This window comes from Myxine glutinosa, chromosome 2 (genome assembly GCF_964187855.1).
Source record: "Myxine glutinosa chromosome 2, kmMyxGlut1.1, whole genome shotgun sequence".
In the NCBI taxonomy this organism is placed as follows: domain Eukaryota; kingdom Metazoa; phylum Chordata; class Myxini; order Myxiniformes; family Myxinidae; genus Myxine; species Myxine glutinosa.
Genome location: NC_136262.1, coordinates 221766401 through 221782084, shown reverse-complemented (window position 1 = coordinate 221782084; position 15684 = coordinate 221766401). Strand labels below are relative to the sequence as shown.

The 15684-nt window shown below is 38.7% G+C and overlaps 1 protein-coding gene across 1 annotated transcript in view; it reads right to left on the bottom strand.

The window, feature by feature from the left end:
• LOC144890842 (A disintegrin and metalloproteinase with thrombospondin motifs 19-like) overlaps window positions 1-347 on the bottom strand; it is a 184838-nt gene extending 184491 nt beyond the window's left edge. Inside the window, exon 1 of the mRNA XM_078772701.1 lies at window positions 152-347. Within this exon, the coding sequence (XP_078628827.1) occupies window positions 152-347 (196 nt within the window). The remainder of the gene's footprint in view (window positions 1-151) is intronic.
• Between the last annotated feature and the right edge of the window lie 15337 nt (window positions 348-15684).

The window sequence follows — 15684 nt, the reverse complement described above, 5'->3', positions numbered from 1 at the left end:
GCTTCACTGTGCAAGCTAATGGGTACAAGTTCTTCAAATCACAAATGATCTCACCCCAACCACAGGAAAACATGACAAACGTGTCCCGCTTATTGAGCATTCCCAAGACGAATACACTTGGTGTTTCCCAATCAGGAAGAATTACTCCGACCTGTGCGGAATGTGCACACTTCATGCATCATGCCCAGCATTATGGATAGCATTATGGATAGCATTATAGATGGCATTATGGATAGCATTATGGATAGCATTTTGGATCGCAGTATGGATAGCATTATGGATCGCAGTATGGATGGCATTATGGATGGCATTATAGATGGCATTATGGATAGCATCATGGATAGCATTATGGATAGCATCATGGATAGCATTATGGATAGCATTATGGATAGCATTATGGATAGCATCATGGATAGCATTATGGATAGCATCATGGATAGCATTATGGATAGCATCATGGATAGCATTATGGATAGCATTATGGATAGCATTACGGATCGCATTATGGATAGCATTATGGATAGCATTTTGGATCGCATTATGGATAGCATTACGGATAGCATTACGGATCGCATTATGGATAGCATTATGGATCGCATTTTGGATAGCATTATGGAGAGCATTATGGATAGCATTATAGATAGCATTATGGATCGCATTATGGATCGCATTATGGATCGCATTTTGGATAGCATTATGGAAAGCATTATGGATAGCATTTTGGATTGCATTTTGGATCGCATTATGGATCGCATTGTGGATAGCATTTTGGATCGCATTATGGATCGCATTATGGATAGCATTATGGATAGCATTATAGATAGCAGTATGGATAGCATTATGGATAGCATTATGGATTGCATTATGGATAGCATTATGGATCGCATTATGGATAGCATTATGGATAGCATTATGGATCGCATTATGGATAGTATTATGGATCGCATTATGGATAGCATTATGGATCGCATTATGGATAGCATTATGGATCGCATTATGGATCGCAGTATGGATAGCATTATGGATAGCATTATGGATCGCATTATGGATAGCATTATGGATAGTATTATGGATAGCATTATGGATCGCATTATGGATAGCATTTTGGATAGCATTATGGATCGCATTATGGATAGTATTATGGATCGCATTATGGATCGCATTATGGACAGCATTATGGATCGCATTATGGATAGTATTATGGATCGCATTATGGATAGCATAATGGATAGTATTATGGATCGCATTATGGATGGCATGATGGATATCATTATGGATAACATTATGGATAGTATTATGGATAGCATTATGGATCGCATTTTGGATAGCATTATGGATAGCATTTTGGATAGCATTATGGAAAGCATTATAGATCGCATTATGGATAGCATTATGGAAAGCATTATAGATAGCATTATGGATAGCATTATGGATCGCATTTTGGATAGCATTATGGATAGCATTTTGGATTGCATTATGGATCGCATTGTGGATAGCATTATGGATAGCATTACAGATAGCATTATGGATAGCATTATGGATCGCATTATGGATAGCATTATGGATAGCATAATAGATAGCATTATGGATCACATTATGGATAGCATTATGGATAGCATTATGGATAGCATTATGGATCGCATTATGGATAGCATTATGGATCGCATTATGGATCGCATTACGGATAGCATTATGGATCGCAGTATGGATAGCATTATGGATAGCATTACGGATAGCATTTTGGATAGCGTTATGGATAGCATTATGGATCGCAGTATGGATAGCATTATGAATAGCATTATGGATCGCATTTTGGATCGCATTATAGATAGCATTATGGATGGCATTATGGATCGCATTATGGATATCATTATGGATAGCATTATGGATCGCATTATGGATAGCATTATGAATGGCATTACGGATGGCATGACGGATAGTATTACGGATAGCATTATGGATAGCATTATGGATAGCATTATGCATCGCATGATGGATAGCATTATGGATCGCATTATGGATAGCATTATGGATAGCAGTATGGATAGCATTATGGATAGCATTATGGATACCATTATAGATAGCATTATGGATCGCAGTATGGATAGCATTATGGATCGCATTATGGATCGCATTATGGATAGCATTATGGATCGCATTATGGATGGCATTATGGATCGCATTATGGATAGCATTATGGATCGCAGTATGGATAGCATTTTGGATAACATTATGGATAGCATTATGGATACCATTATTGATAGCATTATGGATCGCAGTATGGATCACATTATGGATCGCATTATGGATCACAGTATGGATAGCATTATGGATAGCATTATGGATCGCATTATGGATAGCATTATGGATCGCATTATGGATATCATTATGGATCGAATTATGGATAGCATTATGGATCGCATTATGGATGGCATTATGGATCGCATTATGGATCGCAGTATGGATAGCATTATGGATCGCATTATGGATAGCATTTTGGATAGCATTATGGATAGCATTATAGATAGCATTATGGATCGCAGTATGGATAGCATTATGGATAGCATTTTGGATAGCATTATGGATCGCATTATGGATAGCATTTTGGATAGCATTATGGATCGCATTATGGATCGCATTATGGATAGCATTTTGGATAGCATTATGGATCGCATTATGGATAGCATTATGGATCGCATTATGGATAGCATTTTGGATAGCATTATGGATCGCATTATGGATCGCATTATGGATATCATTATGGATCGCATTATGGATAGCATTATGGATCACAGTATGGATAGCATTTTGGATAGCATTATGGATAGCATTATGGATCGCAGTATGGATATCATTATAGATAGAATTATGGATCGCATTTTGGATCGCATTATGGATAGCATTTTGGATAGCATTATGGATCGCATTATGGATCGCGTTTTGGATAGCATTATGGATAGCATTATGGATAGCATTTTGGATAGCATTATGGATCGCATTTTGGATAGCATTATGGATAGTATTTTGGATAGCATTATGGATAGCATTATGGATTGCATTATGGATAGCATTATGGATCGCATTATGGATAGCATTTTGGATCGCATTATGGATAGCATTATGGATCGCAGTTTGGATAGCATTATGGATCGCATTATGGATAGCATTATGGATCGCATTATGGATAGCATTATGGATAGCATTATGAACCGCATTATGCATAGCATTATGGATATCATTATGGATAGCATTATGGATCGCAGTATGGAAAGCATTATGGATCGCATTTTGGATCGCATTATGGATAGCATTTTGGATAGCATTATGGATCGCATTTTGGATAGCATTATGGATAGCATTTTGGATAGCATTATGGATCGCATTATGGATAGCATTTTGGATAGCATTATGGATAGCATTATGGATCGCAGTTTGGATAGCATTATGGACCGCATTTTGGATAGCATTATGGATCGCATTATGGACCGCAGTATGGATCGCAGTATGGACCGCATTATGGATAGCAGTATGGATAGCATTATGGATCACAGTATGGATAGCATTATGGATCGCATTATGGATAGCATTATGGATCGCATTATGGATATCATTATGGATCGCATTATGGATAGCATTATGGATCGCATTGTGGATCGCATTATGGATAGCATTTTGGATAGCATTTTGGATAGCATTATGGATAGCATTATAGATAGCATTATGGATCGCAGTATGGATAGCATTATGGATCGCATTTTGGATCGCATTATGGAAAGCATTATGGATCGCATTATGGATAGCATTATGGATATCATTATGGATAGCATTATGGATCACAGTATGGATAGCATTATGGATCGCATTTTGGATAGCATTATGGATAGCATTATGGATCGCAGTATGGATAGCATTATGGATCGCATTTTGGATTGCATTATGGATAGCATTATGGATCGCATTTTGGATAGCATTATGGATAGCGTTTTGGATAGCATTATGGATAGCATTATGGATCGCATTATGGATAGCATTTTGGATAGCATTATGGATAGCGTTTTGGATAGCATTTTGGATCGCATAATGGATAGCATTATGGATAGCATTTTGGATAGCATTATGGATCGCATAATGGATAGCATTTTGGATAGCATTATGGATCGCATTTTGGATAGCATTATGGATCGCATTATGGATAGCATTTTGGATAGCATTATGGATAGCATTTTGGATAGCATAATGGATCGCATTTTGGATAGCATTATGGATAGCATTATGGATAGCATTATGGATCGCAGTTTGGATAGCATTATGGATCGCATTATGGATCGCATTATGGATAGCATTATGGATCGCATTATGAACCGCATTATGGATATCATTATGGATAGCATTATGGATCGCATTATGGATATCATTATGGATAGCATTATGGATCGCATTATGGATAGCATTATGGATCGCATTATGGATCGCATTATGAACCGCATTATGGATAGCATTATGGATAGCATTTTGGATAGCATTATGGATAGCATTATGGATCGCATTATGGACAGCATTTTGGATAGCATTATGGATCGCATTATGGACAGCATTTTGGATAGCATTATGGATCGCAGTATGGATAGCATTATGGATCGCATATTGGATCGCATTATGGATAGCATTTTGGATAGCATTATGGATCGCATTTTGGATAGCATTATGGATAGCATTATGGATCACATTTTGGATAGCATTATGGATAGCATTTTGGATAGCATTATGGATAGCATTTTGGATAGCATTATGGATCGCATTATGGATCGCAGTTTGGATAGCATTTTGGATCGCATTATTGATAGCATTATGGACCGCATTATGGACAGCATTATGGACGGTATTATGGATAGCATTATGGATCGCATTATGGATAGCATTATGGATCGCAGTATGGATAGCATTATGGACCGCATTATGGATAGCATTATGGATCGCATTATGGATAGCATTATGGATCGCATTATGGATAGCATTATGGATAGCAGTATGGATAGCATTATGGATCGCATTTTGGATAGCATTATGGAGAGCATTTTGGATAGCATTATGGAGAGCATTTTGGATAGCATTATGGATAGCATTTTGGATAGCATTATGGATAGCATTATAGAGAGCATTATGGATAGCGTTATAGATAGCATTATGGATAGCATTTTGGATAGCATTATGGATCGCATTATGGATAGCATTATGGATAGCATTATGGACCGCATTATGGATAGCATTATGGATCGCATTATGGATAGCATTATGGATAGTATTATGGATAGCATTATGGATCGCATTATGGATCGCATTATAGATAGCAGTATGGATAGCATTATGGATCGCATTATGGATAGCATTATGGACAGCATTATGGACAGCATTATGGATAGCATTATGGATCGCATTATGGATAGCATTATGGATCGCATTTTGGATAGCATTATGGATAGCATTTTGGATAGCATTATGGATAGCATTATGGATAGCATTATAGAGAGCATTATGGATAGCATTATAGATAGCATTATGGATAGCATTATGGATAGCATTTTGGATAGCATTATGGATCACATTTTGGATAGCATTATGGATAGCATTATAGAGAGCATTATGGATAGCATTATAGATAGCATTATGGATAGCATTTTGGATAGCATTATGGATAGCATTATGGATAGCATTATAGAGAGCATTATGGATAGCATTATAGATAGCATTATGGATCGCATTTTGGATAGCATTGTGGATATCATTATGGATAGCATTGTGGATCGCATTTTGGATAGCATTATGGATCGCATTATGGATAGCATTATGGATCGCATTTTGGATCGCATTTTGGATAGCATTATGGATCGCATTATGGATAGCATTATGGATAGCATTATGGATCGCATTTTGGATAGCATTATGGATCGCATTATGGATCGCATTATGGATAGCATTTTGTATAGCAGTATGGATAGCATTATGGATTGCATTATGGATAGCATTATAGATAGCATTATGGATAGCATTATGGATCGCATTTTGGATGGCATTATAGATAGCATTTTGGATGGCATTATGGATATCATTATGGATAGCATTATGGATAGCATTATGGATAGCATTATGGATAGCATTTTGGATAGCATTATAGATAGCATTTTGGATCGCATTATGGATCGCATTTTGGATGGCATTATGGATAGCATTATGGATAGTATTATGGATAGCATTATGGATAGCAGTATGGATAGCATTATGGATCGCAGTTTGGATAGCATTATGGACCGCATTATGGATAGCATTATGGATAGCATTATGGATAGTATTATGGATAGCATTATGGATAGCATTATGGATCGCATTATGGATCGCAGTATGGACTGCATTATGGATAGCATTATGGATAGCATTTTGGATAGCATTATAGATAGCATTTTGGATAGCATTATGGATCGCATTTTGGATGGCATTATGGATAGCATTATGGATAGCATTATGGATAGTATTATGGATAGCATTATGGATCCCATTATGGATAGCAGTATGGATAGCATTATGGATCGCAGTTTGGATAGCATTATGGACCGCATTATGGATAGCATTATGGATAGTATTATGGATAGCATTATGGACCGCATTATGGATAGCATTATGGATAGTATTATGGATAGCATTATGGATCGCATTATGGATCGCATTATGGATAGCATTATGGATCGCATTATGGATAGCATTATGGACTGCATTATGGATAGCATTATGGATAGCAGTATGGATAGCATTATGGACAGCATTATGGATAGCATTATGGATAGCATTTTGGATAGCATTAGGGATAGCAGTACGGATAGCATTATGGATAGCATTATGGATCGCATTTTGGATAGCATTATGGATAGCATTATGGATAGCATTATGGATAGCATTATGGATAGCATTATAGAGAGCATTATGGATAGCATTATGGATAGCATTTTGGATACCATTATGGATCGCATTTTGGATCGCATTATGGATAGCATTTGGGATAGCATTATGGATCGCATTATGGATAGCATTATGGATCGCATTATGGATAGCATTATGGATAGCATTATGGATAGCATTGTGGGTCGCATTTTGGATAGCATTATGGATCGCATTATGGATAGCATTATGGATAGCATTATGGATCGCATTATGGATAGCATTATGGATCGCATTTTGGATCGCATTATGGATAGCATTATGGATCGCATTATGGATAGCAGTATGGATAGCATTTTGGATAGCATTATGGATCGCTTATGGATAGCATTATGGATAGCATTTTGGATAGCATTATGGATAGCATTTTGGATAGCAGTATGGATAGCATTATGGATTGCATTATGGATAGCATTATAGATAGTATTATGGATAGCATTATGGATCGCATTTTGGATGGCATTATAGATAGCATTTTGGATAGCATTATGGATGGCATTATGGATATCATTATGGATAGCATTATGGATAGCATTATGGATCGCATTATGGATAGCATTTTGGATAGCATTATAGATAGCATTTTGGATAGCATTATGGATCGCATTATGGATCGCATTTTGGATGGCATTATGGATAGCATTATGGATAGCATTATGGATAGTATTATGGATAGCATTATGGATCCCATTATGGATAGCATTATGGATAGCATTATGGATAGCATTATAGATCGCATTATGGATGGCATTATGGATGGCATTATCGATAGCATTATAGATAGCATTATGGATAGCATTATGGATAGCATTATGGATAGCATTATAGATAGCATTATGGATCGCATTATGGATGGCATTATGGATAGCATTATCGATAGCATTATAGATAGCATTATGGATAGCATTATGGATAGCATTATAGATCGCATTATGGATCGCATTATGGATGGCATTATGGATAGCATTATAGATAGCATTATAGATAGCATTATAGATAGCATTATAGATAGCATTATAGATCGCATTATGGATAGCATTCTAGATAGCATTATAGATAGCATTATAGATAGCATTATGGATAGCATTATGAATAGCATTATGGATAGCATTAATAGATAGCATTATAGATAGCATTATAGATAGTCATAGTAACAAACAACCTGTGATTCTAACACATGTGATGCTGCCGATAGCCAAGTCTTTGTCCCTCGTTTCGAGTACAATAACATGTGCCTCGTTTTGATTCCATAACCTTTGAAGGATAAAAGATGTGCCCAAAAGCCAAACACATGCTGTCGTTGCTTGCATGTTGCGAAGCAATGTTCAAAGGGAATCGAAGGAAACCAAAGCCAAAAGTACTTGGGAACTCGCACGTTGGAATGGGAAATAAACATTCGATTGAATAGCTGTGGGGTCTTTATTTAAACTGATGATGTGGGACGAGTCACCTCGCAAATTAATGTTACCTCGCATCATGCATCATTACCTCTGACGATGGACGGGGTTATGGAGGTTATGTTTTCATCCCTGTTTGGTTGTTTGTTTGTGAGCAGGATTTCTCAAAAAGTCATGGATGGATTCGTGGATTGTGTGTGACAATAACAAGGCGATTCGATTTCGGTTCAGATCTAGATCCAGATCCGGCCTATCAGTGGGATACAAAAAGGTAAACTGCTCACCTGGCGGAAGTACACTCTCCACCGAGTGCCGTCTTGTTACTTTACGTGACACAAATTAATAAAAGAGTTGAGATTTTAGACAGAGCCAGACTCTTGAATGACCAGTTCCAATATCAAGTGCAGCAGTCTTTGATGTACCCACATGAAACGATGTGGAAGCTTTGAGCAAACCGAAGGAAGGATAATATTAGTCTGTCTAATGTGAATAACTCACGTGATTTTATGACAAAAGCAATTGTGTTAATCACTGCTCTATGTGAGTGTGATTGTGTTAAGTACTGCTGTTTGTGATTGTGTTAAGCACTGCTGTATGTGAGTGTGTTAAGCACTGCTGTGTGTGAGTGTGAGTGTGTTAAGCACTGCTGTGTGTGATTGTGTTAAGTTCTGCTGTGTGTGATTGTGTTAAGCACTGCTGTGTGTGATTGTGTTAAGCACTGCTGTATGTGATTGTGTTAATCACTGCTGTGTGTGTGTGATTGTGTTAAGTACTGCTGTGTGTGATTGTGTTAATCACTGCTGTGTGTGATTGTGTTAATCACTGCTGTGTGTGTGTGATTGTGTTAAGTACTGCTGTGTGTGATTGTGAGTGTGTTAAGCACTGCTGTGTGTGATTGTGTTAAGTACTGCTGTGTGTGATTGTGTTAAGCACTGCTGTATGTGATTGTGTTAAGCACTGCTGTGTGTGAGTGTGAGTGTGTTAAGCACTGCTGTGTGTGATTGTGTTAAGTACTGCTGTGTGTGATTGTGTTAAGCACTGCTGTATGTGATTGTGTTAATCACTGCTGTGTGTGTGTGATTGTGTTAAGTACTGCTGTGTGTGATTGTGTTAATCACTGCTGTGTGTGATTGTGTTAATCACTGCTGTGTGTGTGTGATTGTGTTAAGTACTGCTGTGTGTGATTGTGTTAATCACTGCTGTGTGAGTGTGATTGTGTTAAGCACTGCTGTGTGTGTGTGATTGTGTTAATCACTGCTGTATGTGAGTGTGTTAATCACTGCTCTATGTGAGTGTGATTGTGTTAAGTACTGCTGTGTGTGATTGTGTTAATCACTGCTGTATGTGAGTGTGATTGTGTTAATCACTGCTGTATGTGAGTGTGATTGTGTTAAGCACTGCTTTGTGTGAGTGTGTTAAGCACTGCTGTGTGTGATTGTGTTAAGCACTGCTGTAGGTGAGTGTGATTGTGTTAATCACTGCTGTATGTGAGTGTGATTGTGTTAAGCACTGCTTTGTGTGAGTGTGTTAAGCACTGCTGTGTGTGATTGTGTTAATCACTGCTGTGTGTGTGTGATTGTGTTAAGTACTGCTGTGTGTGATTGTGTTAATCACTGCTGTGTGTGATTGTGTTAATCACTGCTGTGTGTGTGTGATTGTGTTAAGTACTGCTGTGTGTGATTGTGTTAAGCACTGCTGTATGTGATTGTGTTAATCACTGCTGTGTGTGTGTGATTGTGTTAAGTACTGCTGTGTGTGATTGTGTTAATCACTGCTGTGTGTGATTGTGTTAATCACTGCTGTGTGTGTGTGATTGTGTTAAGTACTGCTGTGTGTGATTGTGTTAATCACTGCTGTGTGAGTGTGATTGTGTTAAGCACTGCTGTGTGTGTGTGATTGTGTTAATCACTGCTGTGTGTGAGTGTGTTAATCACTGCTGTATGTGAGTGTGTTAATCACTGCTCTATGTGAGTGTGATTGTGTTAAGTACTGCTGTGTGTGATTGTGTTAATCACTGCTGTATGTGAGTGTGATTGTGTTAATCACTGCTGTATGTGAGTGTGATTGTGTTAAGCACTGCTTTGTGTGAGTGTGTTAAGCACTGCTTTGTGTGAGTGTGTTAAGCACTGCTTTGTGTGAGTGTGTTAAGCACTGCTGTGTGTGATTGTGTTAAGCACTGCTGTAGGTGAGTGTGATTGTGTTAATCACTGCTGTATGTGAGTGTGATTGTGTTAAGCACTGCTTTGTGTGAGTGTGTTAAGCACTGCTGTGTGTGATTGTGTTAATCACTGCTGTATGTGATTGTGTTAAGCACTGCTGTGTGTGATTGTGTTAAGCACTGCTGTGTGTGATTGTGTTAAGCACTGCTGTATGTGATTGTGTTAAGCACTGCTGTGTGTGATTGTGTTAATCACTGCTGTGTGTGATTGTGTTAAGCACTGCTGTGTGTGATTGTGTTAAGTACTGCTGTGTGTGATTGTGTGAAGTACTGCTGTGTGTGATTGTGTTAAGTACTGCTGTGTGTGATTGTGTTAAACACTGCTGTGTGTGATTGTGTTAATCACTGCTGTGTGTGATTGTGTTAAGCACTGCTGTGTGTGATTGTGTGAAGTACTGCTGTGTGTGATTGTGTTAAGTACTGCTGTATGTGATTGTGTTAAGCACTGCTGTATGTGATTGTGTTAAGCACTGCTGTGTGTGATTGTGTTAAGTACTGCTGTATGTGATTGTGTTAAGCACTGCTGTATGTGAGTGTGATTGTGTTAAGTACTGCTGTGTGTGATTGTGTTAAGTACTGCTGTGTGTGATTGTGTTAAGTACTGCTGTGTGTGATTGTGTTAAGTACTGCTGTATGTGATTGTGTTAAGTACTGCTGTGTGTGATTGTGTGAAGTACTGCTGTGTGTGAGTGTGATTGTGTTAAGTACTGCTGTATGTGATTGTGTTAAGCACTGCTGTATGTGAGTGTGATTGTGTTAAGTACTGCTGTGTGTGATTGTGTTAAGTACTGCTGTGTGTGATTGTGTTAAGTACTGCTGTGTGTGATTGTGTTAAGTACTGCTGTATGTGATTGTGTTAAGTACTGCTGTGTGTGATTGTGTGAAGTACTGCTGTGTGTGAGTGTGATTGTGTTAAGTACTGCTGTATGTGATTGTGTTAAGTACTGCTGTGTGTGATTGTGTTAAGCACTGCTGTATGTGATTGTGTTAAGCACTGCTGTATGTGAGTGTGATTGTGTTAAGTACTGCTGTATGTGATTGTGTTAAGTACTGCTGTGTGTGATTGTGTTAAGTACTGCTGTATGTGATTGTGTTAAGCACTGCTGTGTGTGATTGTGTTAAGTACTGCTGTATGTGATTGTGTTAAGCACTGCTGTATGTGAGTGTGATTGTGTGAAGTACTGCTGTGTGTGATTGTGTTAAGTACTGCTGTGTGTGATTGTGTTAAGCACTGCTGTATGTGATTGTGTTAAGCACTGCTGTATGTGAGTGTGATTGTGTTAAGTACTGCTGTATGTGATTGTGTTAAGCACTGCTGTGTGTGATTGTGTTAAGTACTGCTGTGTGTGATTGTGTTAAGCACTGCTGTATGTGATTGTGTTAAGCACTGCTGTATGTGAGTGTGATTGTGTTAAGTACTGCTGTATGTGATTGTGTTAAGTACTGCTGTGTGTGATTGTGTTAAGTACTGCTGTATGTGATTGTGTTAAGCACTGCTGTGTGTGATTGTGTTAAGTACTGCTGTATGTGATTGTGTTAAGCACTGCTGTATGTGAGTGTGATTGTGTTAAGTACTGCTGTGTGTGATTGTGTTAATCACTGCTGTGTGTGATTGTGTTAAGCACTGCTGTGTGTGATTGTGTTAAGTACTGCTGTGTGTGATTGTGTGAAGTACTGCTGTGTGTGATTGTGTTAAGTACTGCTGTGTGTGATTGTGTTAAGCACTGCTGTATGTGAGTGTGATTGTGTTAAGTACTGCTGTGTGTGATTGTGTTAAGTACTGCTGTATGTGATTGTGTTAAGCACTGCTGTATGTGAGTGTGATTGTGTTAAGTACTGCTGTATGTGATTGTGTTAAGCACTGCTGTATGTGAGTGTGATTGTGTTAAGTACTGCTGTATGTGATTGTGTTAAGCACTGCTGTATGTGAGTGTGATTGTGTTAAGTACTGCTGTATGTGATTGTGTTAAGTACTGCTGTATGTGATTGTGTTAATCACTGCTGTATGTGAGTGTGATTGTGTTAAGTACTGCTGTGTGTCAGTGTGTTAATCACTGCTGTATGTGAGTGTGATTGTGTTAAGCACTGCTGTATGTGATTGTGTTAAGCACTGCTGTGTGTGTGTGATTGTGTTAAGTACTGCTGTGTGTGATTGTGTTAATCACTGCTGTGTGTGATTGTGTTAAGCACTGCTGTGTGTGATTGTGTTAAGTACTGCTGTGTGTGATTGTGTTAATCACTGCTGTGTGTGTGTGATTGTGTTAAGTACTGCTGTGTGTGATTGTGTTAATCACTGCTGTATGTGAGTGTGATTGTGTTAAGCACTGCTGTGTGTGATTGTGTTAATCACTGCTGTGTGTGAGTGTGATTGTGTTAAGCACTGCTGTATGTGATTGTGTTAAGCACTGCTGTGTGTGATTGTGTTAAGCACTGCTGTGTGTGAGTGTGATTGTGTTAATCACTGCTGTGTGTGATTGTGTTAAGCACTGCTGTATGTGAGTGTGATTGTGTTAATCACTGCTGTGTGTGTGTGATTGTGTTAAGCACTGCTGTGTGTGATTGTGTTAAGCACTGCTGTGTGTGATTGTGTTAAGCACTGCTGTGTGTGATTGTGTTAAGCACTGCTGTGTGTGATTGTGTTAAGCACTGCTGTGTGTCAGTGTGTTAATCACTGCTGTATGTGAGTGTGATTGTGTTAAGCACTGCTGTATGTGAGTGTGATTGTGTTAAGCACTGCTGTATGTGATTGTGTTAATCACTGCTGTATGTGAGTGTGATTGTGTTAAGCACTGCTGTGTGTGATTGTGTTAAGCACTGCTGTATGTGATTGTGTTAAGCACTGCTGTATGTGATTGTGTTAAGCACTGCTGTATGTGATTGTGTTAAGCACTGCTGTGTGTGATTGTGTTAAGTACTGCTGTATGTGATTGTGTTAAGCACTGCTGTGTGTGATTGTGTTAAGCACTGCTGTATGTGATTGTGTTAAGCACTGCTGTATGTGATTGTGTTAAGCACTGCTGTATGTGATTGTGTTAAGCACTGCTGTATGTGATTGTGTTAAGCACTGCTGTGTGTGATTGTGTTAAGTACTGCTGTGTGTGATTGTGTTAATCACTGCTGTATGTGAGTGTGATTGTGTTAAGCACTGCTGTGTGTGAGTGTGTTAATCACTGCTGTGTGTGAGTGTGATTGTGTTAAGTACTGCTGAGTGTGATTTTGTTAAGCACTGCTGTGTGTGATTGTGTTAAGTACTGCTGTATGTGATTGTGTTAATCACTGCTGTATGTGAGTGTGATTGTGTTAAGCACTGCTGTGTGTGATTGTGTTAAGCACTGCTGTATGTGATTGTGTTAATCACTGCTGTATGTGAGTGTGATTGTGTTAAGCACTGCTGTATGTGATTGTGTTAAGCACTGCTGTATGTGATTGTGTTAATCACTGCTGTATGTGAGTGTGATTGTGTTAAGCACTGCTGTGTGTGATTGTGTTAAGCACTGCTGTGTGTGATTGTGTTAAGCACTGCTGTATGTGATTGTGTTAAGTACTGCTGTGTGTGATTGTGTTAAGCACTGCTGTGTGTGATTGTGTTAAGTACTGCTGTGTGTGATTGTGTTAATCACTGCTGTGTGTGATTGTGTTAAGTACTGCTGTATGTGATTGTGTTAAGTACTGCTGTGTGTGATTGTGTTAAGTACTGCTGTGTGTGATTGTGTTAAGCACTGCTGTATGTGATTGTGTTAAGCACTGCTGTGTGTGATTGTGTTAAGTACTGCTGTGTGTGATTGTGTTAATCACTGCTGTGTGTGATTGTGTTAAGTACTGCTGTGTGTGATTGTGTTAAGCACTGCTGTATGTGATTGTGTTAAGCACTGCTGTATGTGATTGTGTTAAGCACTGCTGTGTGTGATTGTGTTAAGTACTGCTGTGTGTGATTGTGTTAATCACTGCTGTATGTGAGTGTGATTGTGTTAAGCACTGCTGTGTGTGAGTGTGTTAATCACTGCTGTGTGTGAGTGTGATTGTGTTAAGTACTGCTGAGTGTGATTGTGTTAAGCACTGCTGTGTGTGATTGTGTTAAGTACTGCTGTATGTGATTGTGTTAAGTACTGCTGTGTGTGATTGTGTTAAGCACTGCTGTATGTGATTGTGTTAAGCACTGCTGTGTGTGATTGTGTTAAGCACTGCTGTATGTGATTGTGTTAAGCACTGCTGTGTGTGATTGTGTTAAGCACTGCTGTATGTGATTGTGTTAAGCACTGCTGTATGTGATTGTGTTAAGCACTGCTGTAAGTGATTGTGTTAAGCACTGCTGTATGTGATTGTGTTAAGTACTGCTGTGTGTGATTGTGTTAAGCACTGCTGTATGTGATTGTGTTAAGCACTGCTGTATGTGATTGTGTTAAGCACTGCTGTATGTGATTGTGTTAAGCACTGCTGTGTGTGATTGTGTTAAGCACTGCTGTGTGTGTGTGATTGTGCTAAGCACTGCTGTATGTGATTGTGTTAAGCACTGCTGTGTGTGATTGTGTTAAGCACTGCTGTGTGTGTGTGATTGTGTTAAGCACTGCTGTGTGTGATTGTGTTTAGCACTGCTGTATGTGATTGTGTTAAGCACTGCTGTATGTGATTGTGTTAAGTACTGCTGTATGTGATTGTGTTAAGCACTGCTGTATGTGATTGTGTTAAGTACTGCTGTGTGTGATTGTGTTAAGTACTGCTGTGTGTGATTGTGTGAAGTACTGCTGTATGTGATTGTGTTAAGCACTGCTGTATGTGATTGTGTTAAGCACTGCTGTGTGTGATTGTGTTAAGTACTGCTGTGTGTGATTGTGTTAATCACTGCTGTATGTGAGTGTGATTGTGTTAAGCACTGCTGTGTGTGAGTGTGTTAATCACTGCTGTGTGTGAGTGTGATTGTGTTAAGTACTGCTGAGTGTGATTGTGTTAAGCACTGCTGTGTGTGATTGTGTTAAGTACTGCTGTATGTGATTGTGTTAAGCACTGCTGTGTGTGATTGTGTTAAGCACTGCTGTATGTGAGTGTGATTGTGTTAAGCACTGCTGTATGTGATTGTGTTAAGCA